At 42.0% G+C, this 17423-nt stretch overlaps 1 protein-coding gene across 4 annotated transcripts; it reads right to left on the bottom strand.

Moving 5' to 3' along the window:
• Nucleotides 1-255: 255 nt before the first annotated feature.
• On the bottom strand, nt 256-16623 carry LOC109856867 (CREB-binding protein). 4 transcript variants are annotated; one of them, XM_020432573.1, is made up of 24 exons: nt 16006-16623; nt 14429-14569; nt 12173-12453; nt 11724-12092; nt 11356-11638; nt 10877-11203; nt 10375-10686; nt 10077-10286; nt 9613-9976; nt 9353-9525; nt 7291-9053; nt 6979-7136; nt 6008-6121; nt 5789-5923; nt 5195-5671; nt 4940-5105; nt 4515-4688; nt 4189-4419; nt 3864-4094; nt 3670-3789; nt 3241-3542; nt 2708-3115; nt 2268-2580; nt 256-2026 (listed from the first exon to the last, which is right to left on the bottom strand). In XM_020432573.1, the coding sequence occupies exons 1-24, from the start codon at nt 16082-16084 to the stop codon at nt 989-991; spliced, it is 8169 nt and encodes a 2722-aa protein (XP_020288162.1). In that variant the 5' UTR covers nt 16085-16623; the 3' UTR covers nt 256-988. The 4 variants fall into 4 exon arrangements, with proteins under 4 accessions (XP_020288162.1, XP_020288163.1, XP_020288165.1 ...); XM_020432574.1 differs by having other exon boundaries at nt 989-2026; nt 10877-11140; XM_020432576.1 differs by lacking the exon at nt 16006-16623 and adding an exon at nt 13934-14104 and having other exon boundaries at nt 989-2026; nt 14429-14502.
• Nucleotides 16624-17423: the final 800 nt, after the last annotated feature.

The raw sequence follows: 17423 nt of genomic DNA, 5'->3' as shown, positions 1-17423 counted from the left end.
TTTCTTGTACATATAACGCTACTAAATAGATTATTCCTACCTACATTATTATTTTTTTTTTTTCCATATAAGTCTGTGTTTTATATAATTTGCATTATTTTCTGTCTCTCTCTCTCTCACTCTCTCTATCTCTTTCTCTCTCGCTCTCTCTCTCTCTTTCTCTCATACGCATGATACAGTAATATTAATATATTGGTACATAAGAATACAATTACGATAATATTAATTTACGTCTAATAATATTTTAACTATCAATTATTATAATTAAGTTAAATATAGACAACATATATATATATGTATGTGTATTTATATATATATATATATGGTTTTTGTACGATTTCACTCACCCAGCACGGGCAGCAGCAAAGGAGAGTGGTAATATAGGTGTCGAACAGACGTCCGGAGGTTATTTTACGAGATACGCAATAAGTTTCTCGATAGTTTTGTTTGTTCTGAATGGTTTTCATTCCTTCCGGTCGCGATTTTTCTCTCTCTCTCTCTTTCTCTCTCTCGACCAAGTACGAAAAAACACATGTAATTTTTGAGTCTATTTGAGCCAGGCCGAGCAGCAGTGAAAAAAGCACCAGCACGTTGCATAGTCTCTCTTTTCTCTCGACGATCACGTAGCGTAAAAGATCGAAAGAGAAGGAACGCGTGCGCGAGCGACTCGAGCGTCGCGATGTAATAGGGGATTCCCTCCCCGGTCTTGTGAAGAAAATGAAAAATCAACCACGATCAAATGAAAAAAAGCTCGACGGGACGCGTTTGTCAAGCATTCCTTTTTAAGTTCTTTCAGTTTCTACTCGCACGAGCGCGCGCGCGCGAAAGAGCTTAAATTATCTAATGGTATCGTCGTTCCGCTTTAATTACATTTCGTTATAAATTACGCGACGGGGACGAGCGTGGTCGTCTGAGCGCCGTCGTCGTCGTCTCGTTGAAGGGAATCACTTACATAACCATCGACCGATGTGATCGTCCGTAACAGTCACTACAACCCCTCGACGAATTTAGAGAGTTGGTCCTGTGGCGTCATCGGTGTTACCTCGTTGGCGTCAGCGCCGCCGTTCGTGGGCGCCGGCGCCGGCGAGGGATGGTGGGGCATGGTAGCGGGATGTCCGGTGGGCGCACCGGCACCTCCGCTCAGCTGCGAGAGCATCATCTCGCTGGGACCGCCGCCGAGCTCGTGTGCTGGTGAGTGCGTGGGCGTGCCGTGTGGTGGATGATGGTGTGGCGACGGCACGGGACCCGACCGCGGCGACGGTACCGGCTGATTGCGGGGCGAGGGAACTGGTCGTGGCGAGGGATTGGGCTGCGGGGAACGAATTGGCGGCGGCGAACGCACCGATTGCATCAGCTGTTGTTGGACTGAGATCCCAGGCGGGCCCATGACGCCTTGCGGCGACGGTACCGGCGGCGGAGTAGGTTTCAGTCCCGGCTGACCGTATCCCTGCTCGTTGAAACCACCGTAACCTGGGAATTTTTGCAATCGTTGGTGTCGATTCAACATGCCCCTTAATATTGCCTCTTCGTTGGATAATATATAAGGAGATGTGTATGGCATGTATCGGTTACCCAGAAGCGACGGCCGTATAGGCCGCTGTTGCCCGTACGGCGGCGCAGGCGGCTGCGTGAACTGTTGTTGCGGCTGCTGCTGCAGCGGCTGCGGCTGTTGTTGTTGTTGTTGTTGCTGCTGCTGCTGCTGAGCCGCCGCCGCTGCCGCTGCCGCCTGCTGCTGCCGTTGTTGTTGCATTTGTACAAGCATCTGCTGCTTATACTGCCATTGCTGCTGTATCGCTGCTGGTTGCTGCTGTTGTGCCTGTTGAGTTAACATCGCCTGTATTTGAAGTCTACCCTGCTGTTGTTGCTGCTGCTGCGCCTGTTGCTGCTGTTGTTGAGGCTGCTGTTGTTGAGACATCATATGCAAACCAGCTTGTTGTTGCTGCTGCTGCTGTTGAGGTTGCGTAGAACCCAATGGTCCGCCGACTCCCCCACCATGCTGACCAGGTTGTTGCTGAAGGGCAAGCGCCTTTTTTTTATTAAACAGATATAATAGATCAAATCTGCGTAGGTAGAGTAATAACCGCGAAACACACATTACCAAACCGCGTTTTCAATCAAACGCAACCGTTAATAAATTTTCTGATAAATAATGCTAAGCGCTTCATTCATACTAAAAATAATTTACAAACAGGTAGCAAAAAAAGAAAAAAACGGTTGCAATCTGCTGAATACGGTCTATTTTTTTAAAAGTATACACATTCGCTTACCCGCTGTTTGATGAAAGCAGCCATTAAAGGCGGATTGCTCTTGAGTATTTGTAGTATTTGGTTCTGCTGCTCGTTCGAATGTGGACTTCGAAGAGTTTGCATTAGTTGTTGGAGAGCATGCTTCTGTGCATTGCTTTGTTGCGAACCGACCTGTGCGACTGGCCCAATTACACCTGGCTGTCGCGGCATTTGCGTGCTCATCCCCATACCCGGTTGAGCCTGATGTTGTTGTTGTTGTTGTTGCATCAACTGTTGTGGCGTCTGTTGCCGCGCCAGATTAGGATTTTGCATCACAGCGTTGGGTTGGTACCTGCTACAAAAATATTAAAAAAAACCATGCATGAGTATTACGCGGTTACAACAACTTGTAACAAAATAACCCAAACAGGAGTTAACAATTACCTTGTAGATAAAGTGTTACCTACAAGGTAATTACCTACCTCCATTGATCCATGGGTATGAGATGCGTGCTACCGGGATTCGGCATCTGTACTGGCAGTGGACGTTGCATTTGCGGTGGCGGCATCACGCCGCTCGTTTGACCGCTTACGCCAACGCCCACGCCTACTCCGGCACCCGGTGTTACTTTGCCATAACCGACATGTGGTGCCTGTTGTCTAGCAGCCTCCTCCTGCACTTGCTTTACCACTTGTAATACATGAGCGGGAGGAGTTTGAGTGCCTGGTTTGAGACCGATACCAGGTGGATGAGGAGAAGGAAGATTTGAACTGCTAACGCCGGGTTTCATGGCGACTCCTGTCGTCATAGCAACATTCGACGTCTGCTGACCGGTTTGCATCGCCCCTACAGGTCCGGTCGGTCTTGTGTTCATCACAGCCATTCGTCTCCTATACGGGTGAAAATTACAATAATTAGTCAACAAAAACTTTCAATAAAGAGCTTTTTAAGATATATTTCATTGTAACATTCGAACAAGGAAATATACGCGAAGACGTTTAACAGTTCTACTGACCTAAGCAACTGCGCCTGCTGCAAACGCTGCTGCAATTGTTGTTGTTTTATTTTGTGTTTGATGTTGGAGCAGAATGGGACGGGACATTTTGTTTCCTGGCAGTGTTTCGCATGATAACAGCATAACGCAATCAATTGTTTGCAGATAGGACAGCCACCATTTGTCTTCCTCTTGCAATTCTTTGTGTGCATGACCACTCGTTTCATCCTTTGACAGCTGGGCAAACGGCAATTAGCGTCTCTACATTGGCAGCCGTGCACCAATGATTGAATGCACCTTTGTATCGACAATTTCCGCGCTTCCTGTGTTATGAAAAGAAAAAAAAAAAGAATAATATTATACATATATGTTTTGCATATAAATTTATATCTATTTATTTAAGCTTTTTTGAATAGTTTTTTTTCTTTTTAAAGTAGACTCGTCAATTACCTGTGGATTTGTTTGTTTGGTGTCATTTGGCGATGATCCATCATCCAAATCAAAGCCAAGTTTCTCCATTGGATGTGGATGTCCATCTTTATCTTTACAACTTACACATAAATCGAAATCCTGTAACAAAGAGCAACATTAAAGCATTGCTGTGATGAATCTTTGTTCTCAAAAACAAAAAATTTAATACGTACATCACAAACTGTACAATGATATCTGGTTTCTACATGACTCTTGCAATTATTGCAAGTGTAAACAAATTTGTCTTGGCCTTGATTATGTAGCTCATAAAGCATTGACATAGAGCTAAATTTCGCTCTTCTCAATGATGAAAACTCGTAATGCCTTTCTCTCGCCAGTGTGAGAAAGGCGTCTCGACCGTCCATCAGATCACAATTGATAACAGGATCAGGATCTTGGATTGGCTGGAGATAAGATAAGATAATGTCAAACGGTTGCATGTAAAACTATAAAAATCTAAAAAAATGGTACTTAAGATAAAAAAAAAAAAAAACTCACAGCTAAACTGGCCGCACTTTGAGCACTGTGCAACCTAATGACGAAAAATACTTCTTTGTGCTTTTCCATGGTGGTAAATATTTTCGCGGAAAGATCATTGCCAGTCTGAGGGGTATTCGACTTTTTGCTGTTCTTTCTTTGATTTGCTTTGGACTTGTTGGATTTCTTTGCCTTTTTCTGGCCCTTCTTCTTACCGTCTGGAGTTTCCGAGTCCTCGGTTAACGAAAATATCTAAAGTGACATAGAAAATATAAACACATGTAAAAGACAAGGAAATCGATTATATTGTGCAAATATTACGTATCGTTTAATTTTCCACAACTCACATTTGCAGCCGCTGCGGCGGCCTCTGCCGCTTCAGCTTGCTTGCGCTTCTCCTCCTCCTCTTGATCTAATTCTTTGATGCTTTCTTCTAACACGTTCGGCCAAAAGTCACCTTCAAAGTACGGTAAATCTGCCGCGGACGTAAGCTTGTCCTCCATGGCTTGTTTCAGAATGTCCTGCGTACAAAACATTTTACTCGCATGTTTTCTTTTTTTGCACAAACATGTGAATAAATAAATACAAATTTTTATAACGAAGAAGTGTCGTCTACAATTCCTATGTTCACTGTCAAAAATGTAACAAAAACATTAGCTTTAGTAGACGTTTATCTAAGTCTCGTTTGACTCCGATACGATATTACGACACGTACCGGAAACACAGGAGACTAAATGAGAAAACGTTTCATGTAAATATATTTCTCGCTAACCTTATAGTCGAGCACGATCCTCTCGACCATTCCTTTGTCCAACATTTTCTTGTACCACTCCTGTAATCTCTTAGGCTTTGGTATTTTTTGTTCTGCGGGGTGGCAGTGGAAGATATAATCGTCCCCTTCGGAAGGAGGACACGCCCAAATATGAGCCATAGTGTATCTACACAAATAAAAACACGTACATGAAATCAAATGCGTTATAAAAAGTTATTTTACTTCTTTTGTCGCTCAATTAACAACTGAACTTACCCAAGTTGCTTCGCATAGTCGAGATATCCGAGAAGAATCTCGTGATATACGGCCGTTCGAAACTGTCTAGGCCGAAAGAAGTGAACCGAGTCCAAATACGCGATGTAAACACGTCTGGTGTTCGGCGGTGTGCATTCGCTCCCGTATTCTTGCACGTGCATGCCGAAAAAACAGACGTCGGTGCCGTCGACCTCTTCAAATGCGAACAACGCTTTCGCGCGGTAAGGAAATTCGCCGGGCATATCGCCGTTCTCGACAAATCTACTTCTCATTCCGGGTTTGACCTCGACCACTTTGTCGCTGGACGCGACAACTCTGATTGCAACCTCACCCGCACCGGCTTCTTTCTTCTTCAGGAAATTGTTCACGCGCGTCTCGATGTACGTGCCGAGTTTCGTTACGGGCAATCGTTTAGCGTTGAACTTATTCTCTTTGCGTTTCTGTCCTTTTTTCTTCAAGCAATTATCACAGGTAAATCTGCATTAAGAGATCAAACATTTGAGTAATGCAAAAATAATTTTCTCGTTCTTGTCATCTTTCGGTTAAAATAAAAAAAAAAAAAAAAAATTTATAGTTTTATCATCAGATATTTACCCTAATGGCCAGATTGCTTCTAAATGAAGTACACAAATTTGATGTACTCTCCTACCGCAATCCGTGCAAGTAACAAAAGGTTCCAATTCTAAATGGTCATTCTTCATCTCCTGGAACTGTTCTTTTTTGATGGTACTGAAGAAAAAATGTTACATTTACAATATACGTCAAAATCAATGTAACATCGATCATTGAAATTTAATCTTCTCATGTACTCACGTTTGCGGCTGCGTTGGATCGTCTCCTAACGTAACTGTGTCTCCAGGAATGTCGTTGAAACATTTCTGACAGAAGGTGTATCTATCGGAAGCAAGACCATATCCCTTTAGAAGACTGCTATTATGTCATCGGCGACGTGCATTTTGTTTTTTGTTTTTTTTTTATATACGTGAATTCGTTGAACGACGATGAATTTACTCGATCCAAGTTTCGAGTATCGTCGATTTTTGACAAGTATTTGTGTGTTTTATTTACATAAGTTCGATTGTTCATAATTACACATGCATCCAATCACCAATTGTATTTTTTATTTTTTATTTTTTTCATATCCGATTTTGGATTTTGTTTCAATTTTATCGTGCGAAGACATCGTTTGTTTTTTGTTTTTTTTTTTAGATTAGCATTTTCCAAGTATCAATTTTTCGCAGTAGTAGTAGTAGTAGTAGTAGAAGAGTCGGAAAGAAGTAAGAGCGCAGGCAACACAACAAGAAAAAAACAGCAAACAAGGATTTGTGTGCGCAACCCATGGATGAAGATAACATACAAAGAAGAGAACAGTGCCAATGTTAGATAAATAAATAATTATAAACGTAAAACAAACTTAATCTTATAAACGAATTTACGCAAATTTCGTGAGTTTTTCGTGCAACAGAAAGTTTTGCACGTACATAAATCTCGTGTGTATAATTTTTTTGAGAAATGTAGATCAGAGGACTGACCTGCTTTTGCATTGTTGCCAAAAGCAAGTTAATTAATCTGCCTTATTTAATCTAGCGTATTCAACCAAAAGACGCTTGAATAAAAAAAAAGCGACCGTTCAAATTGAACACGCGGGAATCACACAATTTCAAACTACTCGAAAATTAAAATGCCCAAACTACTCAAAATGTTTGCAATCGGTTTAAAATTCGTCCTCCACCTGAATTAAAAATCTCTCTCTCTCTCTCGATGTTTGCATCGAAATTACTGACCTGTTTTGATAAGAATAATACTTTGCGTCTCTCGGTATCGTGCAAAGCTGCTTGCCGTAGCAACAGAGAACCTGCGGATTGAACGTGTACTTTCTGCCACAGCAATATCCTAAGGCCTGCATCACAGGATCTATTTCTTGTTCAAATACTTCCGAGAGCTGCATTTAACAAGAAAATAAGAGTGCGTTAAATAAAGCTTAAAATGTTTTTCATAACTATGTGCGTGTACAGATTGATTTACTATTTTGTGTTATTTTTTTTTATATTCAACATACGTTTTGTTCTTGATACATATTAATTTCTCAATGTTACCTTGGTACAATATCTGTAGACACGAGATGTCTTGCGATTGTAGAGCCAGGCATTGTCGAACATCATCCACACGTCATCGACGTACTCCCAGGGATCGCTGTACTTTTCTGTGTCGAGTTTCTTCTTGATAGTGGACAAATCCATCGGCTTCTTCACGATAGTTGGATAATCCGGTATTCCCAACGCTTGCGGGTCCACGGGTTGTCTAAAAGGTATGGACTCGGGATCTTGTCGATACAACTTTTCCAATGTAGGCATCAACGCCTGACGCAACTCGTCCGGTTTAAACAAGCATTTCTTCTTATCGGTGAACGTGCCGCTCGGTTGTATCGGCTCCGGCACCATCGGCTTGATATCAGAGGCAGTCGTGTCTTGACTAGACACCGGGGTCATGCTCTCTTCTTTGATACTTGCAGGTTCTTCCTTCATAGTCGCCTCATTCGATCCCTCCTCCATCGGTTCGGTTTTCGGCTCGGTTTTAATGATAATCTCATTGTTAACGCTTTTGCCGCTGTCCATTCTGTGATTTTGCGTATCGTCCGATGACTCTTGTTTAATTTCCATTTTAATACCTTCATCCTTGATCGAATCCAATTTACCCTTGTTGTTGTTCATTGGCGGACTAGGCGAGTTGTCGTGATCCAATGCCGCTGTGATAGCAGCCATTTGCGAGGACATAGACGTGCTGCGCGGAGTGTTCAACGCCGCACGCTCCTGCGAAGTCATACCTTTACCGAGACTTGCAAGGCCAGCGGGCGAGGGGGTCGGACCCGAATGCGGCGGTGTTTGATTGGACGAGACAGTCTGATTCGGCGTCATCAGCGACGGCACGAGAGGCGTGTTCGGTGTGGAAGTGGTAGACTGAGGTCCGTTCGTCGTTCCCGTCGTTGCGGCCACGCCGCCACCCGTTGGACTTGGTCCGCTGGACGCGGGCGGTGGTATCGTCTGCGGCGTTGAGGTAGAAATACCACTGTCACTAGGTGTGGAGGCTGACAATGGTCGAGCGGGGAACTGCTGATTCGCTTGCTGCTGCTGTTGTGCGCTCGATTGTTGCATACCGCTGAATGGCGAAGGCGTTTGTGGAATCGACGAAGCCGGTGTTCCGACCTGACTTTGCGTGCTCGTCGGTTGCGATTGCTGCTGACTTTGCTGTTGCTGTTGAGCAGCTTGAACCTGGGCCTGCAGTCTGACTTTCATGAGATCCGGAAATTGATGCTGACTTTGAATGGGTGAACTATTGGGTAAACCGGCAGCTGTGCTATTGGACGTTGGAAATTGACTAGTTGTCGCGTTGTTAGACGCGGTGGTGGTCGTAAGGTTAGCTTGAGACATCTGAGGTTGTCCGAAAGGATTGAGCCCGGGATTCGGCACCATATTGGCATTCGATGTGGATTGTCCGTTCGGACTAAGACCGGGAGGACCAACCAGAATTCCCTGTTGTTGCTGTTGTTGCTGCTGCTGTATTTGCTGCTGAGCTTGAATTTGTTGTTGCTGAGCTTGTTGTTGTTGAGGGAACTGCATTCTGTTATGTTGCTGTATGGCCATTGCAGGTATTGTTCCTAGTTGATTCATACTCGGTGAGTGACTTCGAAGAGTGGGCGGTACTGCTCCAACTGGTTTTGATGTTCCTGGAATAACGGCTCCGACATTAGGAGGTGCGCATGGCCTCAGTCCGGGACCGGATGCGCCAGGCGGCGGTTGCGGTTGTTGCTGCTGCTGTTGAGCTTGTAATTGCTGTTCTTTCCGTTTCTGACGTTTTTCGTCTAATTTAGTCAAATAAATTACTATAACAATATGGATCCAAAACGTATAGATTAAAGCATAAAACTAAAACTTAAAATAAAATAAAAAAAAACAATAATAATATACAATCAAAATAAATAAGTGATAATATAAGCAAAATAAAATAAAACGATATGTTATTTAAGAATGAATAAACTTTGACATGCGTATTCCACATTAGAAAACGACAAAAGAAAAGAAAGAGAATAAGAAATATAAATAGTAAGATCTTAACACAGTTACATATAAATAAAAAAAAATGTTTCTAAAGTTTACTTACCCAATTCCTTTTGTATTTTATAGATTTTTTCGGCCAAAAGATGATAGTATTCCGATCGCGAATTAGCCATTCCGTACATATCGCCCTCAACCTTTCTTGCGTACGCAACCAAGTTGCACATTCTTTTGTCGAGCATAGTTTGCGGATCCGGAGTGGGGAATATTGCTTGGACCCTGAGAAAAATAAAGACATTAATAACCGCGTTGTTACCAGAACAAAAATTTTTAATGTAACGTGTTATCATACGAAAAAAAACTCACAATTTATGAACTAGGTGATTCCTGAGATCTGGAGTGACGGACTGATGCCACTCCTTTGTTCCTTGCACGGGTGTCGCTGTGACTTGACTCGGTTGAAGACCACTTGGAAGCTGCAAATTTCCTAATCTATTCTCTCCGCCTATCACACTAGATTGTCCGGACTCATTCAATCCGAAAAATGTTTGCATATTAACGGATTGTTGTATATTGGCAGCGGCGGCTGCTGCAGCGGATGCAGGTCCTGTTGTCGGTGGGGTCTGATTGCCACCTATTCCGACCGTGCTAGGATCGGAATTTAGAGGAAGAGATACGTTTGGAGCGACCACTGTTTGTCCAGCACCAACTACAGATTGCCCTGGACCGGCTAAAACATTTTCGTAGATGCAAATAAATTTGTTTACTAAACATTTTATATGTAAAAAAAAAGAGAGTTAATAGATACGAAATAAATTCTCGTAACTTACTTTGTGTTTGAGGTTGCGCTAATCTAACATTGGCTAACTGTGTGCCAGGAGGACCTGTCGTGCCAGGCGCTGGCATTCTAACGCCTCTGCTAGCGCCTTGACTCGGCAGGAGTGTTGATGTTGTTGTTGGACACTGAATTCCTAGAGCATCGTAAGCTCTTCTCATTTCAAGTGGAGTTGGATTTGTTGTCTGGTTATTTGTTTGAGGAGCTAATAAAAAGAAACATAATAGATAAATAAATAAATAAATAAATAAATACATATTATATTTACATAAAAATATCTTCATATAAATTACCTTGCGTATTGGCTCTGTTTCTATTTGCTTGTCTTATTGGTTCACAAACCGGACAGTCATTTTTAGCACAGTGTCTCCAATGATTAATAATCTGTCTCGACATGCTACAATTAGACACTGTACAATTTTTGCCGACTTGACAAGTCATCATGTGAGACAAGACACCCTTCATCATTTTGCAATTTGGTAATTGACATTGTCTCTGTACTTGCTCGCCATTCATGCTTTCGCGCCGTTGGCATTTATGCGCGTGCAAAAGTAACACTAACTGCTGCTGAATGAGTCTACATTTTTCCGGATCAGGTGTTTTGGCTAAATATTAAAAACAAATTTTTTTTACGTTAGCCACATATAATTGTATCATACAACTTACCCCGTAGCAAATAAAAAAAAAAAAAAAAAAAAAAAAAATACTCGCCATTTACGCATCTTTTGTGTCCTACTTTAAGAACAACAAATAAAGCGAGAGCAAACGTTAAGGATTTAGTACTATCGTACTCACTTGACGGAGCACCAGCAGGGGCCATCTGGCCTTGAGATGGTTGTTGGGGAGCTTGTCCTCCACCAGCTGGTGCTCCCGTTTGAGGTTGTGCTGGACTCGGTGCCGGTATTTGAGTTTGTTGTGTTGCCGTTCCACCCTCTTGACTACTAACAACATTTGTAGTGCCAATCGGACCAGTGGTGGCGGTAAATCTGCTGGTAGCGGCTGCTGCCTGCATAGCAGTCATGTTTGTTCCCACCCCTTTCTGCTGTGGCTTGACGACACCTATAGGATTGTTGGCGCATACAGTTACTCCTGGTCCTGGTCCACCAGTACCACTTGGAGTACCTGTGATACAAAATTCTTCTTCACCATTCTTTCATTTGTCTATTTACATTCATTTCTTCATACAGCAACAATATATTATAAACATATATACGTATATACAAAATATATATATATATATATGTTTATGTTTATAATGTGTGTGTAATACATACCGTAGCCGTATGGATTTGATGCACCTATTTGTCCCATATTCGGCATGTTTGCCATAGGAGCCTGCATCCTTGGACCACCTTGACCAGGACCGACAATACCAACTTGATGTACCTGTTGGTGAGGACTTTGCCCTCTCGTTGGGCCGACCATATGCGCCTGTTGTTGTTGCTGCATTGTCACAGCTCTTGTGTTTATCATTCCAGGACCGTTTTGCATCTGCGTTACTCCGTGAGGTCCACTGGGATGATGTATCGCTTGAGTATTAGGACCCATCATAGTTACCTTCAAAATGTTGTTTCGATTAAATACTCGACCAATATTTTATTAGCAAAAATCGTTGTAACATTATATGAAATAATTAACATACGGTATTTAAAGGTTGTTTATTCAAACTGTTGGTTACTATCAAACTTCCTCCGGCCATGCCACCCATATTGTTTGCGCTAGCTGTACTAGTCATTACCAAGCCGGACGTTAAACCGCCTGGCATAGACATCGCGGGGTTACTTCCAGCCATGGATGATTGCAGACCACCCATCGAATTAGCGATGGACATTTGATTGTTCGCCAACGAACTAGCGATGCTGCTCGGTAAATTACCGAGACTCACAACCATTTGCGGATCGACTACTCCTTTGGAGACAGAAACGTTCGGTGGTGACTGCATATTCGGACTTTTACTGCCTAACGTTCCGGTAGCCATTACTAATGAGTTAGCCACCAAGTTCTTGTTGCCCTGTTCAACGATAGTTTGTCAAATATTATGTCATGCAATCGATCGTGGAAAACAAAAAATTAAAAAGTCTAATGTAATACCTGCTGTTGAATGAGATGATGAGAAAGTTGTTGTTGTTGCTGCTGCTGTTGTTGTTGTTGTTGCTGCTGCTGCTGCTGCTGTTGTTGTTGTTGCTGCTGCTGCTGCTGTTGTTGTTGCTGTAGTCTGAGTTCCGAATCGAGAGCACCATTTTGTTGTCCTGGTCCGGGACCAGTTGCCGGTGGCTTAGTACTCTCAGTCGCGGAACCCCAGGACCCAGACGACAGCAAGTCATCAGGTAGATCATTTTCAAGGTCAAACATTTCTGTATTTGTTATGTAATCTGAGAATAAACGAGAATACAATAATTATGTTTCCGTATAATTTTCATCACAATGACAGATATAATGGCTAGCAAAAAGATATGTCTTCGATCTGATATTTGCATGAATAAAACACAAGTTCGTTATTCCATAACTTCTATCTTTGACTCATCCTTGCGTGTTTTACGATGCAAGTTATCTGCTTATTATTATTATTGTTTTTTTTAAATACATTGTTTCAAATCTATCACGACTTATAAAGTTATAAAGTGCTTTCTAAGTTAAAAACAGTTCAAGGCTTGAATAAATGTAATATATTTAGAATAACGATATTATACAAGTGTATATACCAAGAAATCATTAGTTATTTTACAAAGGTAAGATTTCAGCACCGTCACCATAGCTTTTAGCAGAGTATAAGTATTTTCAATATAAAAAATTCATCTGTTTACGCTATCGTGTGTAACAAATGTATCGTATTTCTATATACATGTACAGATGCGTGTAAACATTACATATTTGTATATATGTAATACATACATGCATGTACACGAAACTACAGGCCAAAAAACAAACTTCAGTTTTGATCTGAACGAATAATATTAAATCTTCACATATATCTCACTCCTTTAAACAAGAATAATTGTTCTTGAAAAACTTACTTATCTATCCACGACTGACCATACATTGACGGAGAAAAAAAGGGTGTTATGTGTATGTATGTGTATGTGTGTGTAAGAAAATACAAATGCAAAATCTCTTTCTATACATATATATATAAATATAGTAAATATTAATTATATATTAAAAAGAAAACAAGTATGTATATATATATAGGAAAAACTGTATGTGATATAAACAAAAAAATAAGACATGAGACATACACTGCATGAGCATAACGTAAAAGAGCCTTACTCTACAGCAGATTGACAATTTCTTTGGCACAATAAAATTAGTGCTAAACTAAACAAGCAGTCGGCGAAGCTATCGACGGCAAACTTTTATAGAGGAGAGTCATGCGAAGAAATCAGTCACTCTAGAAAATATCTGTTCAAGCAAAACGATATTCTGGATGTTACGTTTCAGAACAGAGTGTCATTTCTCTTCACCCTAAGCTGGTCGGTGAAATAAAAAAAAAAAAAAAAAACTAAGACCTAGGCAAAAGATTTGTGCACGTAGTTTTTCATTCTATTTACATTGAGTTACGTATATATAAAAAGATAGAAAATTGATACAGACCTATGAACACCCGCCTGCTCAGCTAGCTATTTCCTGGACTGTATCATAAACTTACAATTCGTAGTATGTATGCCTTTTTTTTTCTTCTTTTTTTTTTTCTATTCTTTTTTAAGTTTTTCCTTTGCACTTCTGCCCGCAAGAGCTCTGCCTGTGTGTGTCGCATGTCTATTGTTTAATTCGTACATTGCAAATTGTCCCGCGATATTTATTAGAGAAAAACAGAGAGTGGGAACTGGCTACTATTTGAATCTGATTATGTACCTTTAGCAACACCGATCCAATTTTTCTCCATTGCTATGTAAAGTGAATCAGTCAGCGCTCAAAGTAAGATAATATTTTATATATCCATATTTTGTCGCTCTTTTTTATGCTCTGCCATATTTTCAAAGATAAATTATTGTGACATCCGATTTTCTTTTTTTGTTTTCTTTCCTAAATGTGTAAAGAATAGACTATATATAATTTTGTTTTGGTTTCTTTTTTTCTTTTTTTTTACTGAGAACCACAGTGACAATATGCCAAAACTACCACGCATTTTTCTTTCAGCAAGTTTGCGACTGCATCGATCTCACTGAAAACCAGAGACTGAGGCAAGTAACTTGACAAGAAAAACATTTATACTGAGACAATTATCAAAGATATCAAAACGAACAAACGAAGACTTTGCTTCCTGTGCTGATCTTAAATGTGTTTTATTTGTTTACTTTTGTTTTTTGAAAATTTATTCCCATTCTAATTTGATAATAAGATAATTACTTCGCTTTAGGTGGTTCCAATGTTGTTGAGGCAACTGATGTTGAGGCACATGTAGCGGTTGAGGTTGACCCTGAATGTTACCATTGCCACCTCCCGGGAAGTTTGGAAAAGCATGGTGCATCATTAAAGGCGCCATACCCACTACATATATATATCAATAGTTTTTGGTTTAATTTAGAAATGAAAGAGAAAACTAATTAGGCTTTTCTTCTGAATAATGTGGTATCTAAGTGGTAGAAACAATTATAGAGAAGCAGTTTTTTTTTTGTTTTTGTTTTTTAATCAACCACTACTGAGTTTGCTCTTCTGATCATCACTCTGGTTCGCTCAACTGACCTGGACAAACACGGAAATCAAACTGTTTCTGCGATCTTGTTTCTGCGACTTTGGTACCGTCATTATAAAAGCAATTTTGAAGGTTTTATATCTAAGTAAAATGTAAACTATATCATTATGTATATATATATATATATATATAACACAGCGTTATGTGCATATTATATAAATTCTGTTTTTTTTATTTTTTATTTTTTTAAAACTTTGTTAAGAGATGAGATTGAGGTGTGTGTTTCAAAGAAAAAAAAAAGGAGGTTTATTAGCGCATTGGTTCACATGCCAGCAAAACTGTAATCTTTAACATTAAAAAGTGTCATGCAAATCTCGTCATGCACTACTAGGATCACAACTATTGTATATCTAAATGTAAGTATATATATATATATCTAGAGAAACATATGGGAAAAACTCCACATATGTATATGTATATATTTTCACACGCCGTTCAACAACGAGAAATGGCAGAGATGCAATAAGACAATAAATAAATAAATAAATAAAATATCACGTGTACTTGGCTTTACAATAAAACTTGATTTTCGTACGATCTGAGCAAAATGTGAAAAATTAAAGAATTAAAGTCTAAATTAACTTGTCAAGTGTGTCTTCGCGAACCATCCTACTTTTCTCACGTTGAAAATTTATTCTCGCCTAGTCGGGGAGAGAATTAATACATTGTACGGAATTTTTTATACAAAATTGTAACGAGACATGTGTAACAAATGTACGAGAGAGTCACAATTGAGATTCGAACTGTTCGATTTGTCACTTTTACGGGAAGAAGAGTAAGTTTCGTTATTTGCGAATTTTGCTCAGAAATTCGCGAATACTTCCGCGAAGATCCCCAAATCAAAAATCATCGCGGGCGGTAAACCGCGATGCAAAAAAAAAAAAAAAAAAAAAAAAAAAAAAAAAAAAAAAAAAAATTGTGCCATTGGCGCCACGAATTCGGCGAATCGCGCCAATCGGCGAAATTCTTTTTTTCTCCGCCGTGTGCACGCGAGATGCGTGTACGCGCTCGGTTCTCGGCGCGTGTCTCTCGTCGCGCGCGCGGCGGCGACGCATCTTCTCTTGTAAGGTTAGTCGCGGGATAAATTTTTCCAGAGAGGAGGAAACTGTGGAGAGACTAGGAGAAGATGAGAAAAACCTAGGTAGGTAGGTAGAGATTGACAGAAAAATACAAAAGGTACGAAATTTGTACGGGGGGGGAAGAGGGGGAGAGGGGGCAAGCTTGAACTAACCTGTCGAGTCCGACGGGCCCGGAAAGGGATCCAGCTTCTGCCGCTTCTGCGGAGGACCGTCCACCATGTGATCGGCCATGGTTCCTTCCTCGCGGGGCTGTTATCTTTTCTCGCGTTAGAGCGCGACTCTAACCTCGCTTTCTCGTAGCTCGAAATCACCTTCCACGATCACCTGCGCGTCACACGTCGTACAAACGAACTCCGTATGACCGCGCACGCACGCACGCACGCACGTCAGAGATAGCAACGGCAATAGCGTAGCAGGGAAAAAATCGTCGTTATCACTACAAGACCACCGCCGTCGTCGTCGTCGTTGTCCAGGTCGTCATAAGCCCTGCCACTGTTGCCGTCGCCGATTCCGTGAAAATCGCGGGTGAAAACGCAGCCGTTTGTTCTCTACTGTCGGTGAAGCCGCGTAACAAGTTCACCGAACCGCAGTCATACTCGCGAACATAACAATAACAATGAGAACCGCGGCGCGTGAAGCGTCCTCGTGTAGCATACTCGGGTGCACGGTCAACCATTGGGCATCGTAGCGTTCGGGGTACGTCAAACCCCGGTGTCAAGGTCCGCACGCACGCACGCACACGCCGACAGCGTCGAGGAATGTCCGTTCTCTTTCCGGCGACCGACGACGGGACGGCTACCGCGCCGCGTCGCCGCCGGGACGGGACAGTAGATCACCGCGTTTCACAAACGAGAATAAACCGATCACAACGACGATGGATCGCGCGATGCGAATGATAATATAAATACGTTTAACGGGCGACCGCGACACGGCGAGGACGTCGCCGTTTTTCCCCCCCAGGAGTTCCCGTTACCAGAGCGATAAAATAAAGTGGGCAACTCGCGCGGCGGGCAACTCGCGACTATCGCCTCCAAGAGGACCTAAACCCTGTCCTCTCCGCCGCGATTATACGCGTCGATTTTGCCCGCGGTCCCCCCCGAGGATCCGACTCGTTATTTGCGTATACGATCGCTCGAATAATCGGCGCTGCTCACCCCCTTCGCCGTACTACAGTCCGTCCAAAACACAAATCGTTTGTGTGCTCACAGAGGTATACATGCACCCGCACGACACTCGTCAAACTACTGACTGCGTGCACGGCGCTAGCCGACACGATCGCTCTCCGAGGCCCTCTGGCACCATCTTCTCTTCTCTTCTCTCTCGTCTCACTGCGACACAGCGCGCGAACCATTAGCGGGAATCGACGCTAATATTCATGCATCCGCACGCAATTCAAGGACACGAGCAAGCAAACACGATCGCGCGTGTCGGCACAGAGGCGGCCACCGCGTTCGCCACAGAAATTCGCTCGGGAATTGTGATTGCGAGATCCTCCGCACCGCACAACTATCACCAATCGTTCGCCAACATAAAATGGCGGTCGCTGTTGACGAGTTTTTCTACGCTTGTC

This window comes from Pseudomyrmex gracilis, unplaced genomic scaffold (assembly GCF_002006095.1).
Source record: "Pseudomyrmex gracilis isolate BER0280 unplaced genomic scaffold, ASM200609v1 scaffold_137, whole genome shotgun sequence".
Taxonomy (NCBI): domain Eukaryota; kingdom Metazoa; phylum Arthropoda; class Insecta; order Hymenoptera; family Formicidae; genus Pseudomyrmex; species Pseudomyrmex gracilis.
Note: the sequence above shows the minus strand (reverse complement) of the source record. Positions and strands in the feature narration are given on the sequence as shown.